At 36.2% G+C, this 19,740-nt stretch overlaps 1 protein-coding gene across 1 annotated transcript; it reads right to left on the bottom strand.

Moving 5' to 3' along the window:
• Nucleotides 1-348: 348 nt before the first annotated feature.
• On the bottom strand, nucleotides 349-15,860 carry USP12 (ubiquitin specific peptidase 12). The gene is made up of 9 exons (XM_026675053.2): nucleotides 15,471-15,860; nucleotides 9,180-9,260; nucleotides 8,251-8,464; nucleotides 7,181-7,407; nucleotides 5,670-5,746; nucleotides 5,322-5,405; nucleotides 4,748-4,945; nucleotides 2,924-3,002; nucleotides 349-2,041 (listed from the first exon to the last, which is right to left on the bottom strand). Exons 1-9 carry the CDS (start codon nucleotides 15,516-15,518, stop codon nucleotides 1,940-1,942), a joined length of 1,110 nt encoding a protein of 369 aa, XP_026530838.2. The 5' UTR covers nucleotides 15,519-15,860; the 3' UTR covers nucleotides 349-1,939.
• Between the last annotated feature and the right edge of the window lie 3,880 nt (nucleotides 15,861-19,740).

Genomic DNA, 19,740 nt, shown 5'->3' on the forward strand with positions numbered 1-19,740 from the left:
AGCCAAACTACTACTTTGCAACAGCACTGTGGTCTCCTGGTTATTGTAACAATGCCATATGCTAATAACAACAGAACTCCATGGCATGGCCAATATTTAGGGATGGCCAATATTTAGTTGTTATATTCCAAATTCTGTAGAAAGCAATAAATTATACTGATGTTTCCAACCAGACAAAGACAGTAATCTCAAATTCAAGTTTTATGCAGTCGTATCATCCATAAATAGTCCAAACAATATGTACTTTTATATCAATCACTTTTGAAAATGAATATTCATTCTCTTCAAGAGTTCTTATAGATGTCTTTGTAATTCATCCCCCCAGCAAGATGATAGAATAAATGAAACAAAGCTTTATATGTTTTAATAAAAAAATCTTTACAATTTAACATGATTTTTTTTCACATTAGTTAAATAAGACAACCTACATTAAAAATCTGTTCAGTTTGATGATGTTAAATTCCTGAGCTAAATTGTATAGGTAAACTGAATGCATTAATTATAGCAGCAGACAAAAACAGTTTCATATTCACACTGCCAGCGAAACAAAACTATGATGAAAAGGAAGGAGTGCCAAAATATGAAGGCACCATTGATCTCACTGGAAATATGCATTTAGCTTTATTTCATCAAATTACATTCAGCCACTGTCACTCAGACAACGTAACAATGATGTAGAGATCCCTTGCTTTCAGGATCAAAATCACCAAATTTATAATATTCTTTTTCTTAATTTTAAATTTTTAGTGGGTAAAACCTTCACAAGACTTTTGGGAGTTTTCAACTATCCATAGCCATTGCATTCACAGAAACTGAGATATTCTGAAGCTATTTTACATTTTAATTAATGCTACAATGAAGACCAAAATTACATATTTGCCATCCTGGTTCTTTTAAGCATAGGCAATCCTGGTCTATATTGCAGTCAAAGTGTTTAGAAGACTTAGAAAAGAAAAACTACCTAAACCATCTTAGCAATGGTAAAACAGAAAATCTGTTTTACACCATCAGAGACACTTCAAATTCTTTAAATAACACACATGAAACATACAGCAAGAGACACTGGCTCCTAATTAAAGAAGCAAATTCCATACTTTTCCCTGGTTAGTTTAGATTTTGAAAGTATATTTCTGAGAAATCTTGTAGATGAACAATGTAAAAGAGTATTTAAATCCAATAAAATCTAATATACAAATCTAGGTTCCAAAAATTGTGGAAATATAAAACACAGAAACTCTAGAAGTTGCAGTAACACATAAATAAAAATAAAATTATAATTATAAATCAAGTTCTTCCCCCATAGAAAGTTTAAAACTCAAAATGTTCCCATAAAGGTACTTATTACTGTAATGTAAGCTTCTTACAAGAAGCAAAACACATTTGACTTCTTGGTTCCAGTCACAAAACCATATGCTATAAATTTATTCTGGCCAAGAAAGCAATTGTTAGACTAATTCTCTATTTATGTGTGCAAAAAAATCTAGAAACTGAATATAGGTAAAATCAAGATCAAGAATCATGTGCACTTTTAGTAATACCAAATAAATTAATGTGCCAAATTTATATTGCTTTGTTGCACTTGCATTCGATGCAACACTGACAAGAAATCAAAGATGCCAAAGATTATGAAAATATATCCACAAAATTGGACTTTTGATCAAGTCTGTTAGATACAACTTGCTTGATGGGAAATTCTTACAAGAGTAGCTGATCTGTTTCTCCAGTGCATTTGTGATGCATCAGCCTTGTCCTTATGACCCCTGAGCAAATTCATGGAGCACAATATGAAGATTTTCTAAAGCCTCTCTGAATACCTCGGTTTGTCGCAGCACAAACCACGTTATCATTCTTTTGTCTCTGCTTTTACTGTCTTCTAACGAAGTAGTTTACATGTTATCCAGAAAAGTGAGGCAGGAAGTAACTTTTTGCTTAGACATGTTCAGTCCCGGGACTGATAGAAAAGAATATAACCAGATTCCGAGTTTTTTGAAATGTCTGATGTCAACCCATAGAAATCTTCAATAGCTTGGGCATCTATTTTCTGAAACAAAATAGATGTGTATACATTTCTCAAAAACAATAATTTGTAAATTTGTAGCAAAACTATGACTGTAGCACAGGGGTGTCAAATTCGCAGGGTGCTTAGATCTGGCCTGCGGGGTCACCCTGGAAACAGCAAAGGGCCGGCCCCGGTGCCTCTGCCAGCGGAAGCAGAGCTCAGAGGGGGAGGCTGTGTGTGGCCTTCCCAGGCTCTGTTTCCCATCGCAATAGCCTCCCTGAAGCCCTTTGCCAGTGAAAATGGAGCTCTGTTTCTGCTGGCTGAGGGCTAGCAAAACAAACCTAAAAACAAAAGGAGAAATGTTTCCCCTTTTGCTTTTGAGCATGTAAGAAGGGACAGGAAAGGAGAAAGGGAAAGAGGAAAGACAAAGAAAAAGAAGGGAAGATGGGAAGAGAGCAAAAATAAGGAAAGAGGGGAAGAAGAATCAAGAAGGAAGAAGGAAGGAAGGAAAAAGAAGAAAAGGAAGGAAAATTATAATGAAAGTGAGGAAGGATCTGAAGGAGGTCCTACCTTAGCACTTGGCCACCACAGGTGCCGTCGAGCTGGCCATGCCCACCATGACCATGCCCACCTCAGCCATGCCCACCCTGGCCACCCGAGATCAAACATAACCCTGATGCGGCCCTCAATGAAGTTGAGTTTGATACCCCTGCTCTAGCACAAGTATATTAAGAATAATTTGTTACTTGCAGCAATAGATATTTACTGAGAAAAATATGCATAATTATCTTTTTTGGTAAATAACAGATCTCACGAGCAACAAATTAAGTTGCTTCCAGATATTTCTAGTTTTGATCATCTAAATAGCAAAAACCTAAGTTTAATGAATACATTTTACAAGCAATGAATCACAACAATTCTTACCTCTACAATGTCATCATCAAAGAGCAGCCAAAAATCATGACTCTTTACAATAGCAATATAGTGTCCTCTATTAGGTCCACTGCGAAAAGAAAGTAATTAATGTTATGTCATCTTCAAATTCAATATTATGTGGGGGAGGGATTACATAAAATGATACCACAGAGAATCTTTGATTAGCTCTATGGCTTTTTTCTTAATAAACCAATATAATCACTTTACTGAAGATTTTATATGAAGAAAAAAATGTGTCTCCATCCTTGTGGAACATTCTACTACTGAAGGTAAAAACTGTTCCCACCCGTTCAGAATTCCGGAAGGGTATCAAAACTTGGTTTTGTTGGTTGGCCAGGGGCCCCAAGGGGGACGCTCACCACTGGAGATGGCTGACCGGGTAAGAAGATCTTATCCCTATCCTGTCCATCTCTTGATTCTGGTTCCAGTGTGGTTTTAAAATCATAATCTGTGTAGTTTTAATGTTTTAATATCTTAATTATTATTTTTACTTAACTTGTAACTTGTAAGCTACCTAGAATCACATTATAGGTGAGAGGGGCTACATAAAAATGTAATCAATAAATAAAGAAGTAACAGCAAATAAGTGTTACGGAGAGTATAGAAAATTATACATCCAAACAATGTTAGTTAATATCTTTTAAAATGCAATTTTCAGACAAAAAGTAATACTCAAATGAAGGTAATTAGAAGGATCACTCATAAAAGCCCTTGAAATAGAGAATTAAAATGATCTACTAATACTTATGAGATTATTAAAAAATGAAACAGAAGTTTGTCCTGCAATGACACTTGTATGTTAAGAGGCGATAAGACTGTTAAAAGTAACATTTAGTGCAGTTTCAGTCCTTATGGTTGTGATCATTAGGCGAGGATTGTACATCATTACGTGAGAAGCTCATGCTTCTCTTGCCCCCCTGCTGCACTCATCTTCATTTTAACTTCCCCTTCCCATTTATCACCCTCCCCATGCCTCTCCTCTGGCTCATCCTGCACTCAACTACCTCCAGCTAACCTTCACCTTCTCTCTTTCCTCGGGTTGCACCAGGGTTGGCTTTTTGCAAGGTGGCTGCAGGCCATGCAGGAAAGCCCCACACAGCTGCCTTGCTCAGGACAGGTTGGGCTGAATGCATCTCATTAGCAATAGGAGGAAGAAGACAGTGAAGGTTAGCTGGTGGCCAAGAGAGGCCAGATACAGGATGAGGTGGGCAGCAAGGGGAGTGTTGCAGAGTGGCAGGCACAGCAGTGTATGAGGTGGCAGAGTGCAAGATGATGAGGGTGCAGGGAGAACCAAAGAGTGATGAGAGTGGCAGGGGTATTGTAATCCCAGGGTGGTGGGTGCAGGACAGTGAGGGCAGAGAACATAGAGCACCGGGGGCAGCACAGAGCAGGAAAGCCAAAAGGGCAGAGATGGGGAGAGGTGATATGCATTGTTAAATGAGGTCTACTGAATAAAAACACTGCTCTACTCTAAGTATGACTACTGCTTACTATTACTTTGAAGAGAAAATTTTTGAAGAAGAAATACAATTGGTTGCTCTGTCATAGGCAACCACCTATGTAATACATTGGCATTCCATATTACCCACCCCGTATGGTAAATTAACCTTTATCATTCAGATAAGAATAAGGCATGAGTTAAGAGGATAGAGTCATATGGATGCATTTCTTCATCTCATTTATACACCTAGCACTAATGTCACTTTATATATGTAATGAATTTCAAACTTTATGTTTAGGACTTTTAGCATATATACATAGCACTATTTTCCAATAAGTCAACAAAAAACAGATTGTAATATATTTCATTACCTTCCACAGTGAACTACCACTGCCACAAGATCATACATTCTGTCAGGATTTGTGGCATCACCAGATGTATTAAACAGTCGAAGTTCTAAAGGAAATACTACCCTATAGGAGAGTTTTGTATATCGATGTAGCTGGTCCATGTATTTAAATCTTTTCAGATGAAGAGCAAGAATCATAGGCAACTTTTTTACCTTCATTCTGAAACAAAATTAAATTGATCACCATATTTAATTAGATTTTAAAGTTTATTTTGCTACCTGTCTGCAAAGTCATAAAAATTAATAGAATTGTTATCATTTTATCTCAATATTACCATTTGTTGAAAGTTTAAACAAGGCAATTATATAATGCAAACACTCAAAATATGTGTGTGTGTGTGTGTGTGTGTGTGTGTGTGTGTGTATAGCCTGACTCACAGACAAACCCAATACACAAGCCTGATGATGGCAGATGAGATTCTGCCGAAACGTCGCTACAACTTTAAAAGCACAACTACAATGACGTGGGAAAATAGCCAAAGCTGAATACCACACACACACACACTGCTAACACTCCAAATAAATGCATATGGTACCTTTTGTGTGCTTCCTGTTTACTACGACATTCTTCACAGTAATATTTATATTCACTGCACAAGGTTTCTGTGTTGCTGAAACCCCTAAAACGGGAATAAAAAGAAAATTCCCTTTTTGAATGAATCATATTGAAAGTCCAACATCTATGAATTATCTCACTGAAATATTTTTATACTGAACTTTACATTGAATATTTGAAACATTATGCACTATGTAGGTAACTGTTCGAGTTCAATTAAGAAAGAATATAAAAAGTGTTATGAAGTCTATAAACATTTTACTTACTTTATCTCAAATAAATTTACATGCTTATGAGGGCAGAATCAGGGATAAGTTATTGCTCATACCTTAAACAATGTGTGATTGAAGTGTTTTGTTCCACATCAACAGAAAGATCTAAAAAATCTTCATCTTTGCTGCTTATCTGCATGTTAAAAATAAATTATATAATTATCCATTTATGTACATTTTTGAAAGACCTTAAAACTAAAAATAGATGAACTAGCAATAAAAAGCAATAATTGTAATTAATAATGGTAACTAAACTTTTAACAAAATTCACTCTTTTTAAATAAAGAATATTATTTTCATCTCTCCATTTGTTTATGTTCCGCTATTAAAAGCACAGTAAATGACAAATAATTTCAGTGATCTTCTTTTAATTTCTCTTCTCACACTGAAAAAAACTGATTCACTTCTCTTGGCAATACAGTGGTGTCTCGATACTCATCGTAAATGAGTATATACTGGGTGTTGGCAACCCGCAGCTCCAGAGCCGCATGTGGCTCTTTGCTGCGGTTCCCTGTCCCATCACTGGCTGGCCACGCCCCTCACCCTCCCTTCCCTCGCCTGGCCTGAGAAGGTAAGGGCGATGGCGGGGAATGGAGAAGTGGCTGGGACTGATTCTCTGACGCTTCACTCTTGCTGGAGCTTCTTCTGGCCCTTTTTGGTACTGGGCATGCCTCGGTTGCTTGGGGAGATGCGCAACCTGCTCTCCGCCCCGAGACACTGGCCTGACCCAGCTGCGACCAACGCCAGCCTCGCTAACATGAGGGTTAGCGGGGTGGGAATGGGATCCGGGAGGGGTCGTTGGAAAGGGGCCCGCAGCACCCACTCTCTCTCTCTGTCCACACACACACACACAAACACAATTTCAGCACTGAAGGGAAGCAAGAATACACTTCCCTCCTCCCCCCCCACCCTTCTCCTTTTTGCGATCTCCTCCCAGGTAATTCCATATTATTCCATATTCACTTTTTCTACATGCCATTTGTCACCTAACTTTTTTTATATTAAATGTTTAGATTACATTATGTTACTATACAAAAGTATTTGCACAAAAATAAATGATTCAGTTCTATTAAGTCAGACTATGGAAAAAAGATTACTGAAATCACACCCAACACAAATTCGTATCAATATTTTATATTCAGCTTTTGATCCACTGCCAAAAACTATATTTTGTTTTTATATATTATCCATTCAGGCAGGGAAGGTATGCTGTGGACTCATCAGCCAAAGAATTCTGACTGGTAGGATCCAGAAAGTGATTTGTCTGGAACGTTCTCCTTGCCCAGAGGTCAGGTGGGCCTCCTCTCTCTGGGCCTTTTGGAAGGTTGTGAAAACAGGGCTCTGAGGTCTTGCTTTGGGTGCACTCTCACTCCTGAAGGCACTCTCCCCCTTTTAATTATTTTTAATGTTGAATTTTAATCAGCCTTGGCTCTTTTTAAATTTATATATTAATGTTTTAATATTTTGTTTGTACATCATCCAGAATCCCTCTGCAAGGGAGATGGCTGGTTTCAAAATTTTATAAATAAATACTGAAAATTAAGACAAATTTGTAGAAGATGCTTACAGTTTCACAGGTGAGACACCTTGTTTCATTGGTTAATGTTCCCTGGAAGATTTCATGAACCCATGTTGGATCTGGGGAATTATTGTTTTCGCTGTCGATGCTGCCATTAGGTAGACGACCATTCTGTTTCTCCTGTTTTTTCTCCTCTTGCAAAATATCTGCCACTGTATTCAGCAAATAGTTCAAAAATTCATGTGCATCTTGCTGCATATAATTGTCAAACAGCTCTACAAAAAAAATTGATATGTTAGATCTACTTGGATAGATATTATACATACATTTCAAAAACAATTTCTGGAAACAAACAATGTCGGAAAGCTATTACACACATCCTGCCTAACCAACTTTCTATACCAGTGTTGGTGAACCTTTTCGGCACTGACTGCTAAAATGGGAGCATGTATGCACATGCATAAACTGGAAGAGCAGCTCCTTGGGAAGCGCGCACTGACAGAACCAGTTGTTAAACAGGTTGCAGCCCACCCCTGGACAGAGCAACCTGTATCTTTGAGCTCTTATTTTCAACAAGTTATTCAGAGGCCTATTGTGATCGCATTTTACTAATAGGAAAAACCTCCAGTATCTACAAATCTATTTCTAAACTCTATTCAAAACATTGGTGTTTACAGTAAATCATAACAACTTTGGCTTCCTTAGGGATTTTCAACATGTTATCTTCTGTGTTACCATTTAGGCACCAAGTTAAGTCTGGTTTTGTTTACCAGAATGTTTTTATTATATTAACTGTGCTAATCAAATTCAATTATTTTGTAGTCCTACTAAAGTTTTACTGACCGCTATTTTACTAGAATTGTGTCTCCGGGAAATTTCAATCTTTCTTAAATCAGATGCTATTAAGCACTATCTTATTTGTTTAAAATAAACATATTGTAAGGAAGACTGGACTTACAAAGAAAAGAATAGGACTATAAGACAAAATTTTAAAGGTTTGGATTCTGAAGATCAGTCCAAGTAAGAATACTGGAAACAGATCAATGGAGAGAAAATGCCCATTTTATGATTAAATAAGTTAAAGGCAAAGTCTTTACAACAACAAAATAAAACTTTACCATTTTCTTTTCGTAGCCTTGTTATGAACTTTTTAGGAGGTATCACTCCAACTTTCTTCTTCTGGGTGGCTATACTGTGGAAGAGATCAGCTAAGCAGGTGAGAAGACTCTCTTTTTTTCTAGGCTGACTCTTGTATGCCAAGACTTTTTCTCGAAATGGTCGACAAAAATAAAGTGCCTGAAGAACTGAATTACAGTAGCATGTATTTCCAAACTAGAAAACAAATTGTCAATTAAGTTAGACTGAGTAAGCAAATGGCATATAGAAAGAAAGTTTCTAAAGCATATTAATGATTTTTAGATTCTGAAGAATAACATAATCCATGAGTTAGGGATAAATATAATGGTCAGCAAACATGCACTTTTTACTGCCACCTGGCTTACTGTATATTTTACTTATATTTGATATAATACTTTTATATTTCTACAATTGATTTGCCAAGTAATTCTGAAAAATCTACCATAAAAATAGAGAAATTTCTTAAAATTCTTGATATCCAGCATGTGTAGGCTGGTATAATACTATACCATACTATACTAATGTTTTTTACATGAACAAAAACCAAAATATACCCAATATGTTCCTGAAATAGGCAGATAATTTGTCTATAATTATATTTTTTACCTTCATTAAGGATTCTTCAATTGACTTGTTAGGAATTATACTCTTTTGAAAAACATTACCTTAGCACATAAATTGGGGTTACAGTTATGAATAATTTGTGATCTTATCAAAATTAAATATATTAAACATTGTTCATTACATTGAATTAATTAAAATTAATTAAATAACATTATACTCGCTTTTATTATTATTTTGCACAAAGCTATCAATCTCTAATATACTGGCAAACTATTTTTCAACAACTTTCTTATTCTACATTATTAATTCCACTTCTTTTTCAAAGCAAGCAAAATATGAAACTTACATTTACTAAACCAAAATAATGTTCATTGACTGGGAATTGTTCTGGACCAATTTCTTTCTCTAAGGCTGAGGCATTAGCGCCCTAAGAGGAAAAAAAAGTAGTATTTAGGAGCAATTGTTAAACTATTTTCACAGTTTGATTATACAAGTTAAGTAGTTTACTGAAGAAAGAACTAAATAAGTTGTGGGAAGCAATAATAATGGTGCACTTGTAATATTTTGTAAGATATAATTGTTCAAGCAAATTTGATTAATAAATAACAGAGTTTATAGTGTCCCAAAAATGAAATTAGACTAGCCTGGCCATCGTTCCCAGATTAATTCTTCCTATAATTCTAATACAAGTCATAAATTGCTAATATTTAATATAAGGTAGAAAGAATATTCACCCATATAATTAGCATTTGTGTGTATGTAGATGGATGAATCTTATACCAAGCATCTATAATTATGGTTGATGTTACTATTGTAAACTTTTTTTCCTTAATCAGCTATATACCTAACATTAATATACATGCTTTTTTAAAATTAAAAAAGTTCAAAATAGATTATAGAGTTAAAAATCAGAATCCAAAGCTAAAAAATACTACAAAAAGAAATTATGGAATTATATTTAGTATGGAGCCTCTGTGGTGCAGTGGTTAGAGTGCTGTACTGCAAGCTATTTCTGCAGCCAGCTGCCTACAATTTGGCAGTTCAAATCCCACTAGGCTCAAGGTTGACTCGGCCTTCCATCCTTCCGAGGTGGGTAAAATGAGGACCCAGATTGTTGGGGGCAATATGCTAACTCTGTAAACCACTTTGAGAGGGCTGGAAAGCACTATAAAGCCGTATATAAGTGCTATTGCTATAATGCAGCTGATATGGATATCATTTATACCAGAAGGTATTTTCAGTTATACATGTATAAAGAAAAATGAAGGTACAAATTGTCAATTAATATGAATTTTTAGATTAAATAAATAAAAATAATCCAAAAAGTAATGTTTAAATTAATAAAAATATTTTGAAATATAAATATTTCAAATTGTTGTTTTGAACCTTTTTTTTCTAATAACGTGTGTGCACATATGTATCATTCTTGCACTAATGTTTCTGGATAGAACGTAAGATATCAGGCTATCCTCAAAAAATAAATATTCTTCTAAACTTATTTCTGATACCAGAGTTTTAGAAGAAATACATTCAACAGGTAGCCTTTGACTGATGACCACGATTGAGACCAACATTTCTGTTGCTGAGAAAGACAGTTGTTAAGTGATTTTTGCCCCATTTTATTATTTTTCTTGCCACAATTGTTAAGTGAATCACTGCAGTTGTTAATTAGTAACATGGTTGTTCAGTGATTCTTGTTTCCCCATTGACTTTGTTTGTCAGAAGGTGATCACACCAGGGCACTGTAACCTTCATAAATATGAGTCAATTGCCAAGCATTTAAATTTTGATCACATGACCATGGGGATGCTCAAGTATGAAAAACAGTCATGAGTCACTTTTTTCAGTGCTGTTGTAACTTTCACTAAATGTAAGTTGAGAACTACCTGTATTAGGAGAAGAATAAAGACAAGATTTGTAAAAGGGCAGTTTCAGCAAAATGCTTAACAAAGTCTCACATGATATTCTACTAGAGAAGGTCACAAATGTGGATCAGGCTTTACTATCATTAAATGATACAGACTTGAAGGCCATTGTAAGTTCAGAACTGAACTGGATGCACAATCATATTCAATGAGTGTACAACAATACCCTGCTTCAAACTGAAGGAAAACATTATGGGAAATATCAGAGCTTTGTAGAACCCTGAATGAATGAGGAGCCAGAAAATATGATAATCAATTCTGCAAAAATTTTGGTATGCAATAGAATTAGACAAATGGCAGAAACTATGGGATAGAAATGTTAAATTGACTATGTCAACTGCATTTAAAGAAAATTTGTATAAAATGTTTTACAGGGGTCATTTTGCGCCAACAAGATTGGTGAAAATGTATAAAGATTGATCTGCTAAATGTTGGAAATGTAATCAAACACCTGGTTCATATTACCATATGTGGTGGACATGTCCACAAGCTAAAAATATTGGACAAAAATACATACCTGATTGAAAAAAATGATAAAACAGCATACAGACATGAAACTAGAAATATTCTTATTGGGCATTCTACCAGAAAAATATGATAAAGGGACTATATACTAGGTTTTACATGTATTAACCGCAGCTAGAATTGTATATGCTCGACAGTGGAAGTGTGATGATATTCTGGCAGATGAGAATGTAATTAAGAAAATACTAGAATGTGCAGAAATGGATAGACTAACGTTTACTATTAAGGACAAAGAAGAAACTAAATACTTTTTGACATGGGACTCATTTTATCGATGGCTAGACAATAAAAACAGAAGTTTGAAAGAAAGGGACATAAACGGGATAAATGTTAAAATGGAAATTTGTTAAAATGGACAAACAAAATATACTAAGTATTAATGTTATTGTGATAAATGTTATTGTAAACACCTTGATTATGATCGCCTAAAACAATTGTACCCAGACAACACACTGTTTGATTGAAATGGAATTTTTATATAATAAAACAAATAAAACTTGGAAAAAATTCTGCAGATAACACAAAATATGGAGAAGGAAAGGTAGCTTACATTTTAGAGGACAGCATTAATAAGTTGAACACCAGAAAAAAAACTGAAACATGAATTTTAACAGCAACACATGCAAAGTTCTTCATCAGGGACATAAGTACAGGATGAGAAGGGCACATCAGAAGTGTATATGCAGAAAAAAAATATCTGGGCACCTTAGTGATCACAACCAGAACACAAACTAACATTGTGATTCAGATGTAAAATAAGCAAAATCCTTGGCTGCATCAATAGTGGTACTGAATCAAGACCAATAGAAGTTATTTTTTTCTCCATTTTGCAGTAGTCAGACCACTCCTAGCATACTGGATTCAACACTGGATTCAACTCCAGGCACTATATTTTCAGAAGAACATCAATAACCTAGATTATGTCTAGATGAGAGCCATCACTATAAGGGACTAGAAGAGAAATTGTTAAAAGGTATTGGGTGTGTTTAGCCTAAAGAAGCTGAGAGGGAGGAGAAATATGATAAGGGCAGCCCTTGTTCAGTGACCACTTTTTCAGCAACCATTTGGAGCTATGACAGTGCTGAATGAGGGGGACTTACAATGTTTCTCATAGTTGCAGCTGTCACAGCATCCCCATGGTAACATGACTGCAATTTGGGCACTTGGCAACCGGTTTGCAATTACAACAGCCAGAGAATTCTGCAGTCAACTGATCACCACTTGCAACCTTCACTGCTAGCCTTCAACAAGCAAAGCCAATGGGGAAGCCAAGAGGACGTGGAAAATGGCAACCATGTGACTACAGGATGCTGCAACAGTGTTGGATTTGCTTAATGGCAGCAACTGGATGCATATAATTTGGAAATTATGCTTCCATTAACCCAGCCTAGAACTACATTTTTGCAGTTTCATCACACCATTAGCATATTTTTGGCTCACAATCAACTACTTAACATTATTACTAAGTCAACCTCTTCATTCTATACTTCAATTTATTTCCTGCTTGGAAAAAGTTGTAATGGTATATGGCAGTGATGGATAACCCTTTTGTCCTCGTGTGCTGAAAGTACGTGTGTGTGCATGCATGCGCCCATAATGCAATGCCTGCGCAAGCCCTGCACCCTGCACATGCGCATGTGCCTCCCCTGCATGCCCCACCCGTGCATGCACGGCAGATACCCAACAATCAGCTGGCTGGCGGGCAGGAGGTGTGCACACATGTGCAGTGGACTCGATCTGGGGCAACAGCTCGCATGCCGGCAGAAATGCCATAGGTTCGCCACCACAGGTATACGGTAAATTTCATTATGTTACTTCAGTCCATTTCTTTAACCTGCTAAGATCATTTTGAGGTTTGTCTTCTGAGTTATTAACTCTCTTTCAGTTTTGTACCATTTGCAGCTTAGTAAGCATTCCTTTCATCCAATTATTACAATTATTGATGAAGTACTCAAAATTTATCTTTGTGGAAACCCAATTAATGTAACTTTATTTTTATTAAACTTATGTAACCATACTGAGGTGTTCTATTGTCTTCTGTTTTTTCCTAATTGGAATTCTTGGCAATTGTGTGCTATTGGTCATAACTGCATATCCATATGCATACTCATCTTCACCATTTTTTGGGGGGACACCCCAATAGGAAGGCTTTTATTTTTTCTTATTCCATTTACAGGCTCTATTTTAACCAAGTATGGTTAACTTTTTATGTAGAAAGAAATCTTAGGGATTTTTTACCTAAACTTTTCCACCAATCTGCTGTTATTCACTATTTTCTCATTAAGTGATCTCATTCTCTGCCTTTTAAAATCATTATTAGTCTTTGCTTATTCAACAGGAAACAATCATTCAATCTCTATTTGGCAATCAGCAACTCCGAGGACAACTTTACTTACAATCCACAGCTATTCAAGAAAATCACCTTTTCACAGTTCCTCACAGCTCAGCACATATCGTTAATCTATCAGAGCACAAAGTAGTTTTTTTTTGCAGTCCCTATCTTTTCTTTTTCCTGTTAGTTCACTTGACAAGCTCCTGTTACAGTAGTTATCCTTGTCTGCTTGGTTACTTATCAAGCATTTTTGGTATTTTATTTATTTTATGGAATAACTAGTCAGAACCCCTTCTTGTTGTTATTCTGAAGATTACAAATAGCTGCAGAAAAGTGATAATTCAATATAACAATTTACAAGCCACTTTGACCTGGATAGCTGACTTGAGAATATTGATTTTCATACAATATTGCTAACTAATTTGGGAAAGTTAATACTAACCAAACCGATTATTTCATTTTGTTTTGGAAAAAGTAATCTAAATGAAGGGCACACAACCTACAATATTTATGCATCCCATTTATGTTTCTTGGAATCTCTAGGGTGTGGGATTTGTCAACCTTTTTTTGCATTAGAAGAGATTTAAAGAGCAGAATGAAAAAGAGAAAGTAATTTGTCTCAGAAATAGGGGACTGTAAGGTAAATGTATTATGAATCAACTAGATCTAGATAATGATTTACAAACTTCTGTAAAATAATAACTTTTGTTTCCTGAGGAAAAGGAGCTTTTAACTTGGCTTCACAAAGAACTTTTGCATTACGTTGAAAGAAGAATCAGTATAATAGCTCTAAGCATCTGCATACTTATTTTAAACTACACTGCCAGAGGAAAGGATGAAATAAAAAAAACAAAATCAACATACCCAAAGGTATATATAATATCTCCTCTAAATCATATTTCATAAGAAGGTCAGCAACAAAGACACTTTGAACTGATTAAGATGAAACTTTAAAAAGATTACAGACTGGGTTAAAAATCCACAAATGCAGTATATGTAAACATAAAAACACTTTACTGTTCTACTGCACTACTGAACCATTTTCAACCAGTTGGCACAGATCCCATCATCATTCTTGTTTAAAACTCGGTATTGCTAACCATTTGCTAAATATGTTCTGCCTAAACTTTTTTCACCACACCCACCTCCGAAATTCTTTTCCTTTCCTCAAGTTTTTCTGTTTTTGTCTCATTCCTGCCTCTTTCCCGGCTCCAGAGCTTTGAGCCAAATTAACACCTGGCTCTCCTGGGAAACGTTCTTGATCATCAACAAGTTATTTTTTTTTTTTGCCCCACCAAATTTCAATACTGTTATTCCTCACCCACTCCCTGGCCTTTATTTGTCTAAAACTGAATTCCTAGAGACGACTTGGAGGAGGAAATCTCGAAAGATCCGCTCCACACCAAATTGCAGGCTGAGATTTCTTTTTAGGTACAACAAGCCTTTTGCCCCAAGATCAGGTACTGCATCCCATCAAGCGTCACTGCACGCCTGTTTCGAAATCGCCTTAATATTAAGTCCCAGCGTGCCCTTTCTGACAGGTATGTAAGTCTGGTCTGATTCCAAGGGGCTTTACTTGGGAGTAAATGTACACGAGGACACAAGTCTCCCGTTTGTGCTGCCTGGAAGGAGCCCTTCTCAGGGAAAAGGGGATCCCAAGCGCCCCCCCCCCCACACACACATCCCCTGGACACACGTCTCCCGCCCTTCTCAATGGAGCGTCAGGCACACCTTCGGCCGGGCTCCGCCCAGATTCCCCCACCCGGCGGCCCGCCTTTCACCCCGCCGCAACGTCTGGGCCCCAAAGGGCGAGCGAACGGGGGAGGGAGGGGGGAAACACTCCCCTCACACTCACCATGGTACAGATGGAGGCTATTTTGGAGACTGTCATTAGGATTTCCATCCGCGCAGCGCCATCTTCTTCCACCCAATCACAACGTCGGGCCGGGCCGGGGGAGTCCCGCCTGAGGAGGAAGGAAGAGGGCAGCCCGGCGGCGCCACCCTCAGCAGCTTAGAGCGGAACCCACCAAAGGCTCCGCCCGCTTAACGAAACGGCCCGTCGCAGCTCCCGACCGTCGAAAGGCGAGCGTGAGGCACGCGCCGCTTACGAGTCCCGTCCTGCCCTCGGGACCAACCGTCCCCTCCCCGCTTTCGCTTCTGGCAGGATCCGCGCGCGCACACACACACATATACACACGCGCCGCTGCTGGGACCGGTCCTTCTTCCGCCCACACACGCGCGCGCGGCCGCGCCCGGTCGCCTCTGCGGGCTGTACCCAGATTTCGCCAGCCCTCGAACTTCAACCAATCGGGTTTCGCTATTCACGCACCAGCTCGCTCAAATTTGCTTGGGTACGTGGGGTGTGTAAGCCATGATTTATGGCTTAATAGGCTATGGGATAACCGTCCAATTGAGGGTTATCTTACCATGGCGTAGCATGATGAAAGATCACAGCCTGTAAAATCCTCACAAGGATTTACTTCTACCAGAGCCAAAGGTTTATTTTTTCCGTTTAGCTTCGACTTATATAGACTTCTCCGGGGGTGGTTTTTTTTTTTTGCAATAGGTTTGCACTCTTGAACTATAATTGCAAGTAGTTTACGTTACAGCTTAATCATGGTTTAATCTTATGTTTTATACAGATTGGCACAATATATTCCAACGGTTTCATCAAATCTGATTAATTAAACAGGATAACACATATCAATATATGCATATTCGTACAGAAGGCAGATTTTGGGGTGATAGGGATGATAGCCTCAGGTACTCCAAAGTTTAGCAACATGAAAGGCTTTAAATGACATTTATACCACCTGTGTTTATACCTTCTGACACATTGCATCTAGTACATAATACAAAAAGTAGAGAAACCCAACATATTTAAATTTTCTTCTATTTCTATTTTTTTATTGTTCATTATCAAATAACACAGGTTTGGGGGAGTGGCTATTCAAATTGAATGGACAAAATGCTTGTCAAATAATTGTCCCCAATATTTAAATAATAATGAAATAAGGCAAGAGGCAGTTCTCTTTGCAGATTTGGAACAGTTACATGCATGTAAATGCTCTCTTCCTATTGCACTTCTACCTCTTGAAGTTTTCCCGTTTCCTTCTGTTCTAGAGCAGTTTTGAGCATTGTTCAGATTCTGTAATCTATAATAATGGTTACTTATTGTGTCAACACTTTGAAAACTTTGAAATTTTTGTGTGTACAGTAAAACATAAGGTCCTAATGGAAAGAATGTAGAAACTCTAGAATTTTAAAAAAAGCAGAAGTCAGGTAGTGTAATGGGTGGGCAAGTGCAAATAACTTGGGAGGAACTGTGATTGAGACTTTAAAGGTAGCACTTAAATCAGGTAATCCTGTCCAGCTCTGAATATAGCAAAATACGGCAAAATGTTTTAAAAATTCTCTTTATTTTATTTTATTTATAGTAGTGCATTACTGGAATAATTAAAATCTAAACAGAGATTAATAGCCACTGACAGCCCTATTCCTATGTTTGTTTCATCATTTTAAATCTTTCCACAAGCAATCCATGGTTTTGCACTTGCTCAGTTCCCATATCACAGGGCCCTTATTTTCATTTCCCAAGCCTCAAAAACATCATCACTGACCTTAAAATGAAAACACCACATGAGGTAATGAATGATCCTCTCAGCTCACCAAGAAAGCAAATACAAGACAGTCAACCATGGCCTTTCCACATTCTTAATTCATGGGAGAGGGAGGAGAATACCTGTAATTAAGATTTTCCAATGGAGAGAGAGGCGGCAAAATCAATAGCTCCTGTGTTCAATCTAAAACAGCTGAAAAATTATTTTTCAAGAGTTTAATATGTGGGGAATAAAGACAGCTAAACTGTTTAAACTTGCAAAAAATAAATTTGTTTATCAACAAGTATATTTTTGTTGATTAAAAGGACACATTTTTTCCTTATAATGCAGAAAGGGCAGCATATCCTAAAAATAGGGAAGGTGTATTTCTCCAAATAAAAATGGAGTACTGAATGTACAAATCAAATAATTATTATAAATTATTACAATATTTTTTCTTGAATAGAATTTTAGAGGAAGGAAAGTTTTAAGATATTATGAATAAACATAAAAGCATTTATGAAGAGAGGAATGTGAAATGAACAGATTTCCAAAAAACACAACTGAAATCTGATGAGCATACCCTATAATATAGATATATAATATAATATGAATAGAATAGTGGCAATATTTAAAGACACATTGATATATACAGATTATAGCATTTGTTAGCAAAGAGTAAAGATTTTAGATATATCACAATGAAAGTGAAAATGTTAACATTAAAGACCTGACAAAAACAAAGATTCTAAGTGGTTAGTGAATCTAGTGGATAGCAATAATTTTGATTTTGAGGATTAATAGAAAGCTGAACAATTTGCTGAAGAAATAAAAATGATTAGAAGAGAAAGTACAGGTAGTCCTTGACTTAACTACCACAATTGAACCTAAAATTTCTGTTGGTAAGGGAGACAGTTAAATGAATTTTCCCCATTTTATGACCTTTCTTGCAACAGTTGTAAGTGAATCACTGCAGTTATTAAATTAGTAACACGTTTGTTAAGTGAATCTGGTTTCCCCATTGACTTTGCTTCTCAGAAGGTTCCAAAAGTGATCACATGACCCTGGGACACTGCAACTATCATAAATACAAACCAGTTACCAAGCAGCTGAATTTTAAATCACATGTCCATAGGGATGCTACAATAGTCTTAAGTGTGAAAAACGGTCATAAGTCACTATTTCCAGTGCAATTATAAGTTCAAACCATCACTAAATGAACTATTGTAAGTTGAGGGTAATAATTTTAGATAAGATCATGAATAATAAGGACACTTCAATGACAACAAACATCCAGTGTTTTTCCAGTGTTAACATATAATTTTGAATATTGCTCACTGAAAACAGCAAGACAAAGGAGATACTCTGGTTGAATAATAAGATGGAGGACAGATTCAAAAGTTTGCTTAAATATCTTTGGAAAAACTAACAAGATCATTTGTCCATACAATCATCAGGTATCAATTCAAATTGATAGCACCTAATTAATTTAAAGCACTAGGGATTATTTAAATTTATTTGGAAGTGTCAGTAATTGAGCATAACTATTGCAACAAATATTAATTTATTTTGCTCTTTACATCCTAGATGTACTCCAAACAAAATATGTACTGAATTATATGGTCATGTATTTTTCCTTAGTGTTATTTTATTTTCTTTGGAATATACATAGGATTATGCTATATATTCAGTAAAATTTGCTACTTGGATAAAATGCTGATGTTTGGCATAATTTTTCCTGTAATACAAAACATGTTAATTAGGAGCTTGTTCTTTGCTGTTCATTCAGCCATAATTATGTTTATGCGACAATAAATGTTTAAGCAATGCTGTCTTCCTCATCAAGAAAAATGGAAGACTATTTTGATTGGCTTCCTTTCTCAGTACATTATACTATACTATTTCCTCTCAAAAAAATCTGTAGTTTTGTTCCTAATTACTTGCAGATGGTCAGCTAATTTAAATTTCCCATCTGGCTATATCCAAGGAAAAAAATCTCTATTGGTTATGAATACACCCTGATGAACAGATTCCATTTAAGTCTTCTTTACATATCTGTATCAGAAATGCTAGTTAAAACTAAATGAAAGACCATCAAAACACTGATTGGAAAGAATCAAGTATTGCTTGTGCAAATTCTTATTTATACTAAATACCTCTCTAAAATATTGGAATGTTTATATGTTTTTTCTAGTATTTTAAAGATTTTGAAATTGACTGAAAGACATTATGCAAAAAATGTAGCCTTTTTGGCTTTATATACAATGCTTGAATGAAGTAATAAGTTCTCCTTCTTAAAATAACCTATGTGATGCAAATATGGATATATTCCTTTTATTTTTCTATGCAATGGAAAACCATTGACAAAATTGGGATGTTTTTCAATTGTACAAGCAATTCATAAGTGTGCATTTTAATCAAGTCCCAACCCCCATTAAAGATACGCTCACAAACTTGCTATAAAACCAACTTGAATTTTCCAAAATCATATGAACACTGAGTTGTTCAGTCAGATGAAGCTGTTAC

The sequence above is a fragment of the Notechis scutatus genome, chromosome 5 (genome assembly GCF_049901735.1).
Source record: "Notechis scutatus isolate UNSWTSFEM ecotype Mainland chromosome 5, rNotScu1.2, whole genome shotgun sequence".
Classification (NCBI taxonomy): Eukaryota; Metazoa; Chordata; class Lepidosauria; order Squamata; family Elapidae; genus Notechis; species Notechis scutatus.

Bases quoted from the DNA above. Each gene is read 5' to 3' on its own strand.
- USP12 (XM_026675053.2), bottom strand. From the start codon at position 15,518: ATGGAAATCCTAATGACAGTCTCCAAAATAGCCTCCATCTGTACCATG. The intron at 8,465-9,179 runs GTAAGTTTCATA...TTTGTTTTCTAG, and splicing joins ATTATTTTGGTTTAGTAAAT to TTTGGAAATACATGCTACTG. The intron at 4,946-5,321 runs GTACCATATGCA...ATTTTGTTTCAG, and splicing joins AAACAGGAAGCACACAAAAG to AATGAAGGTAAAAAAGTTGC.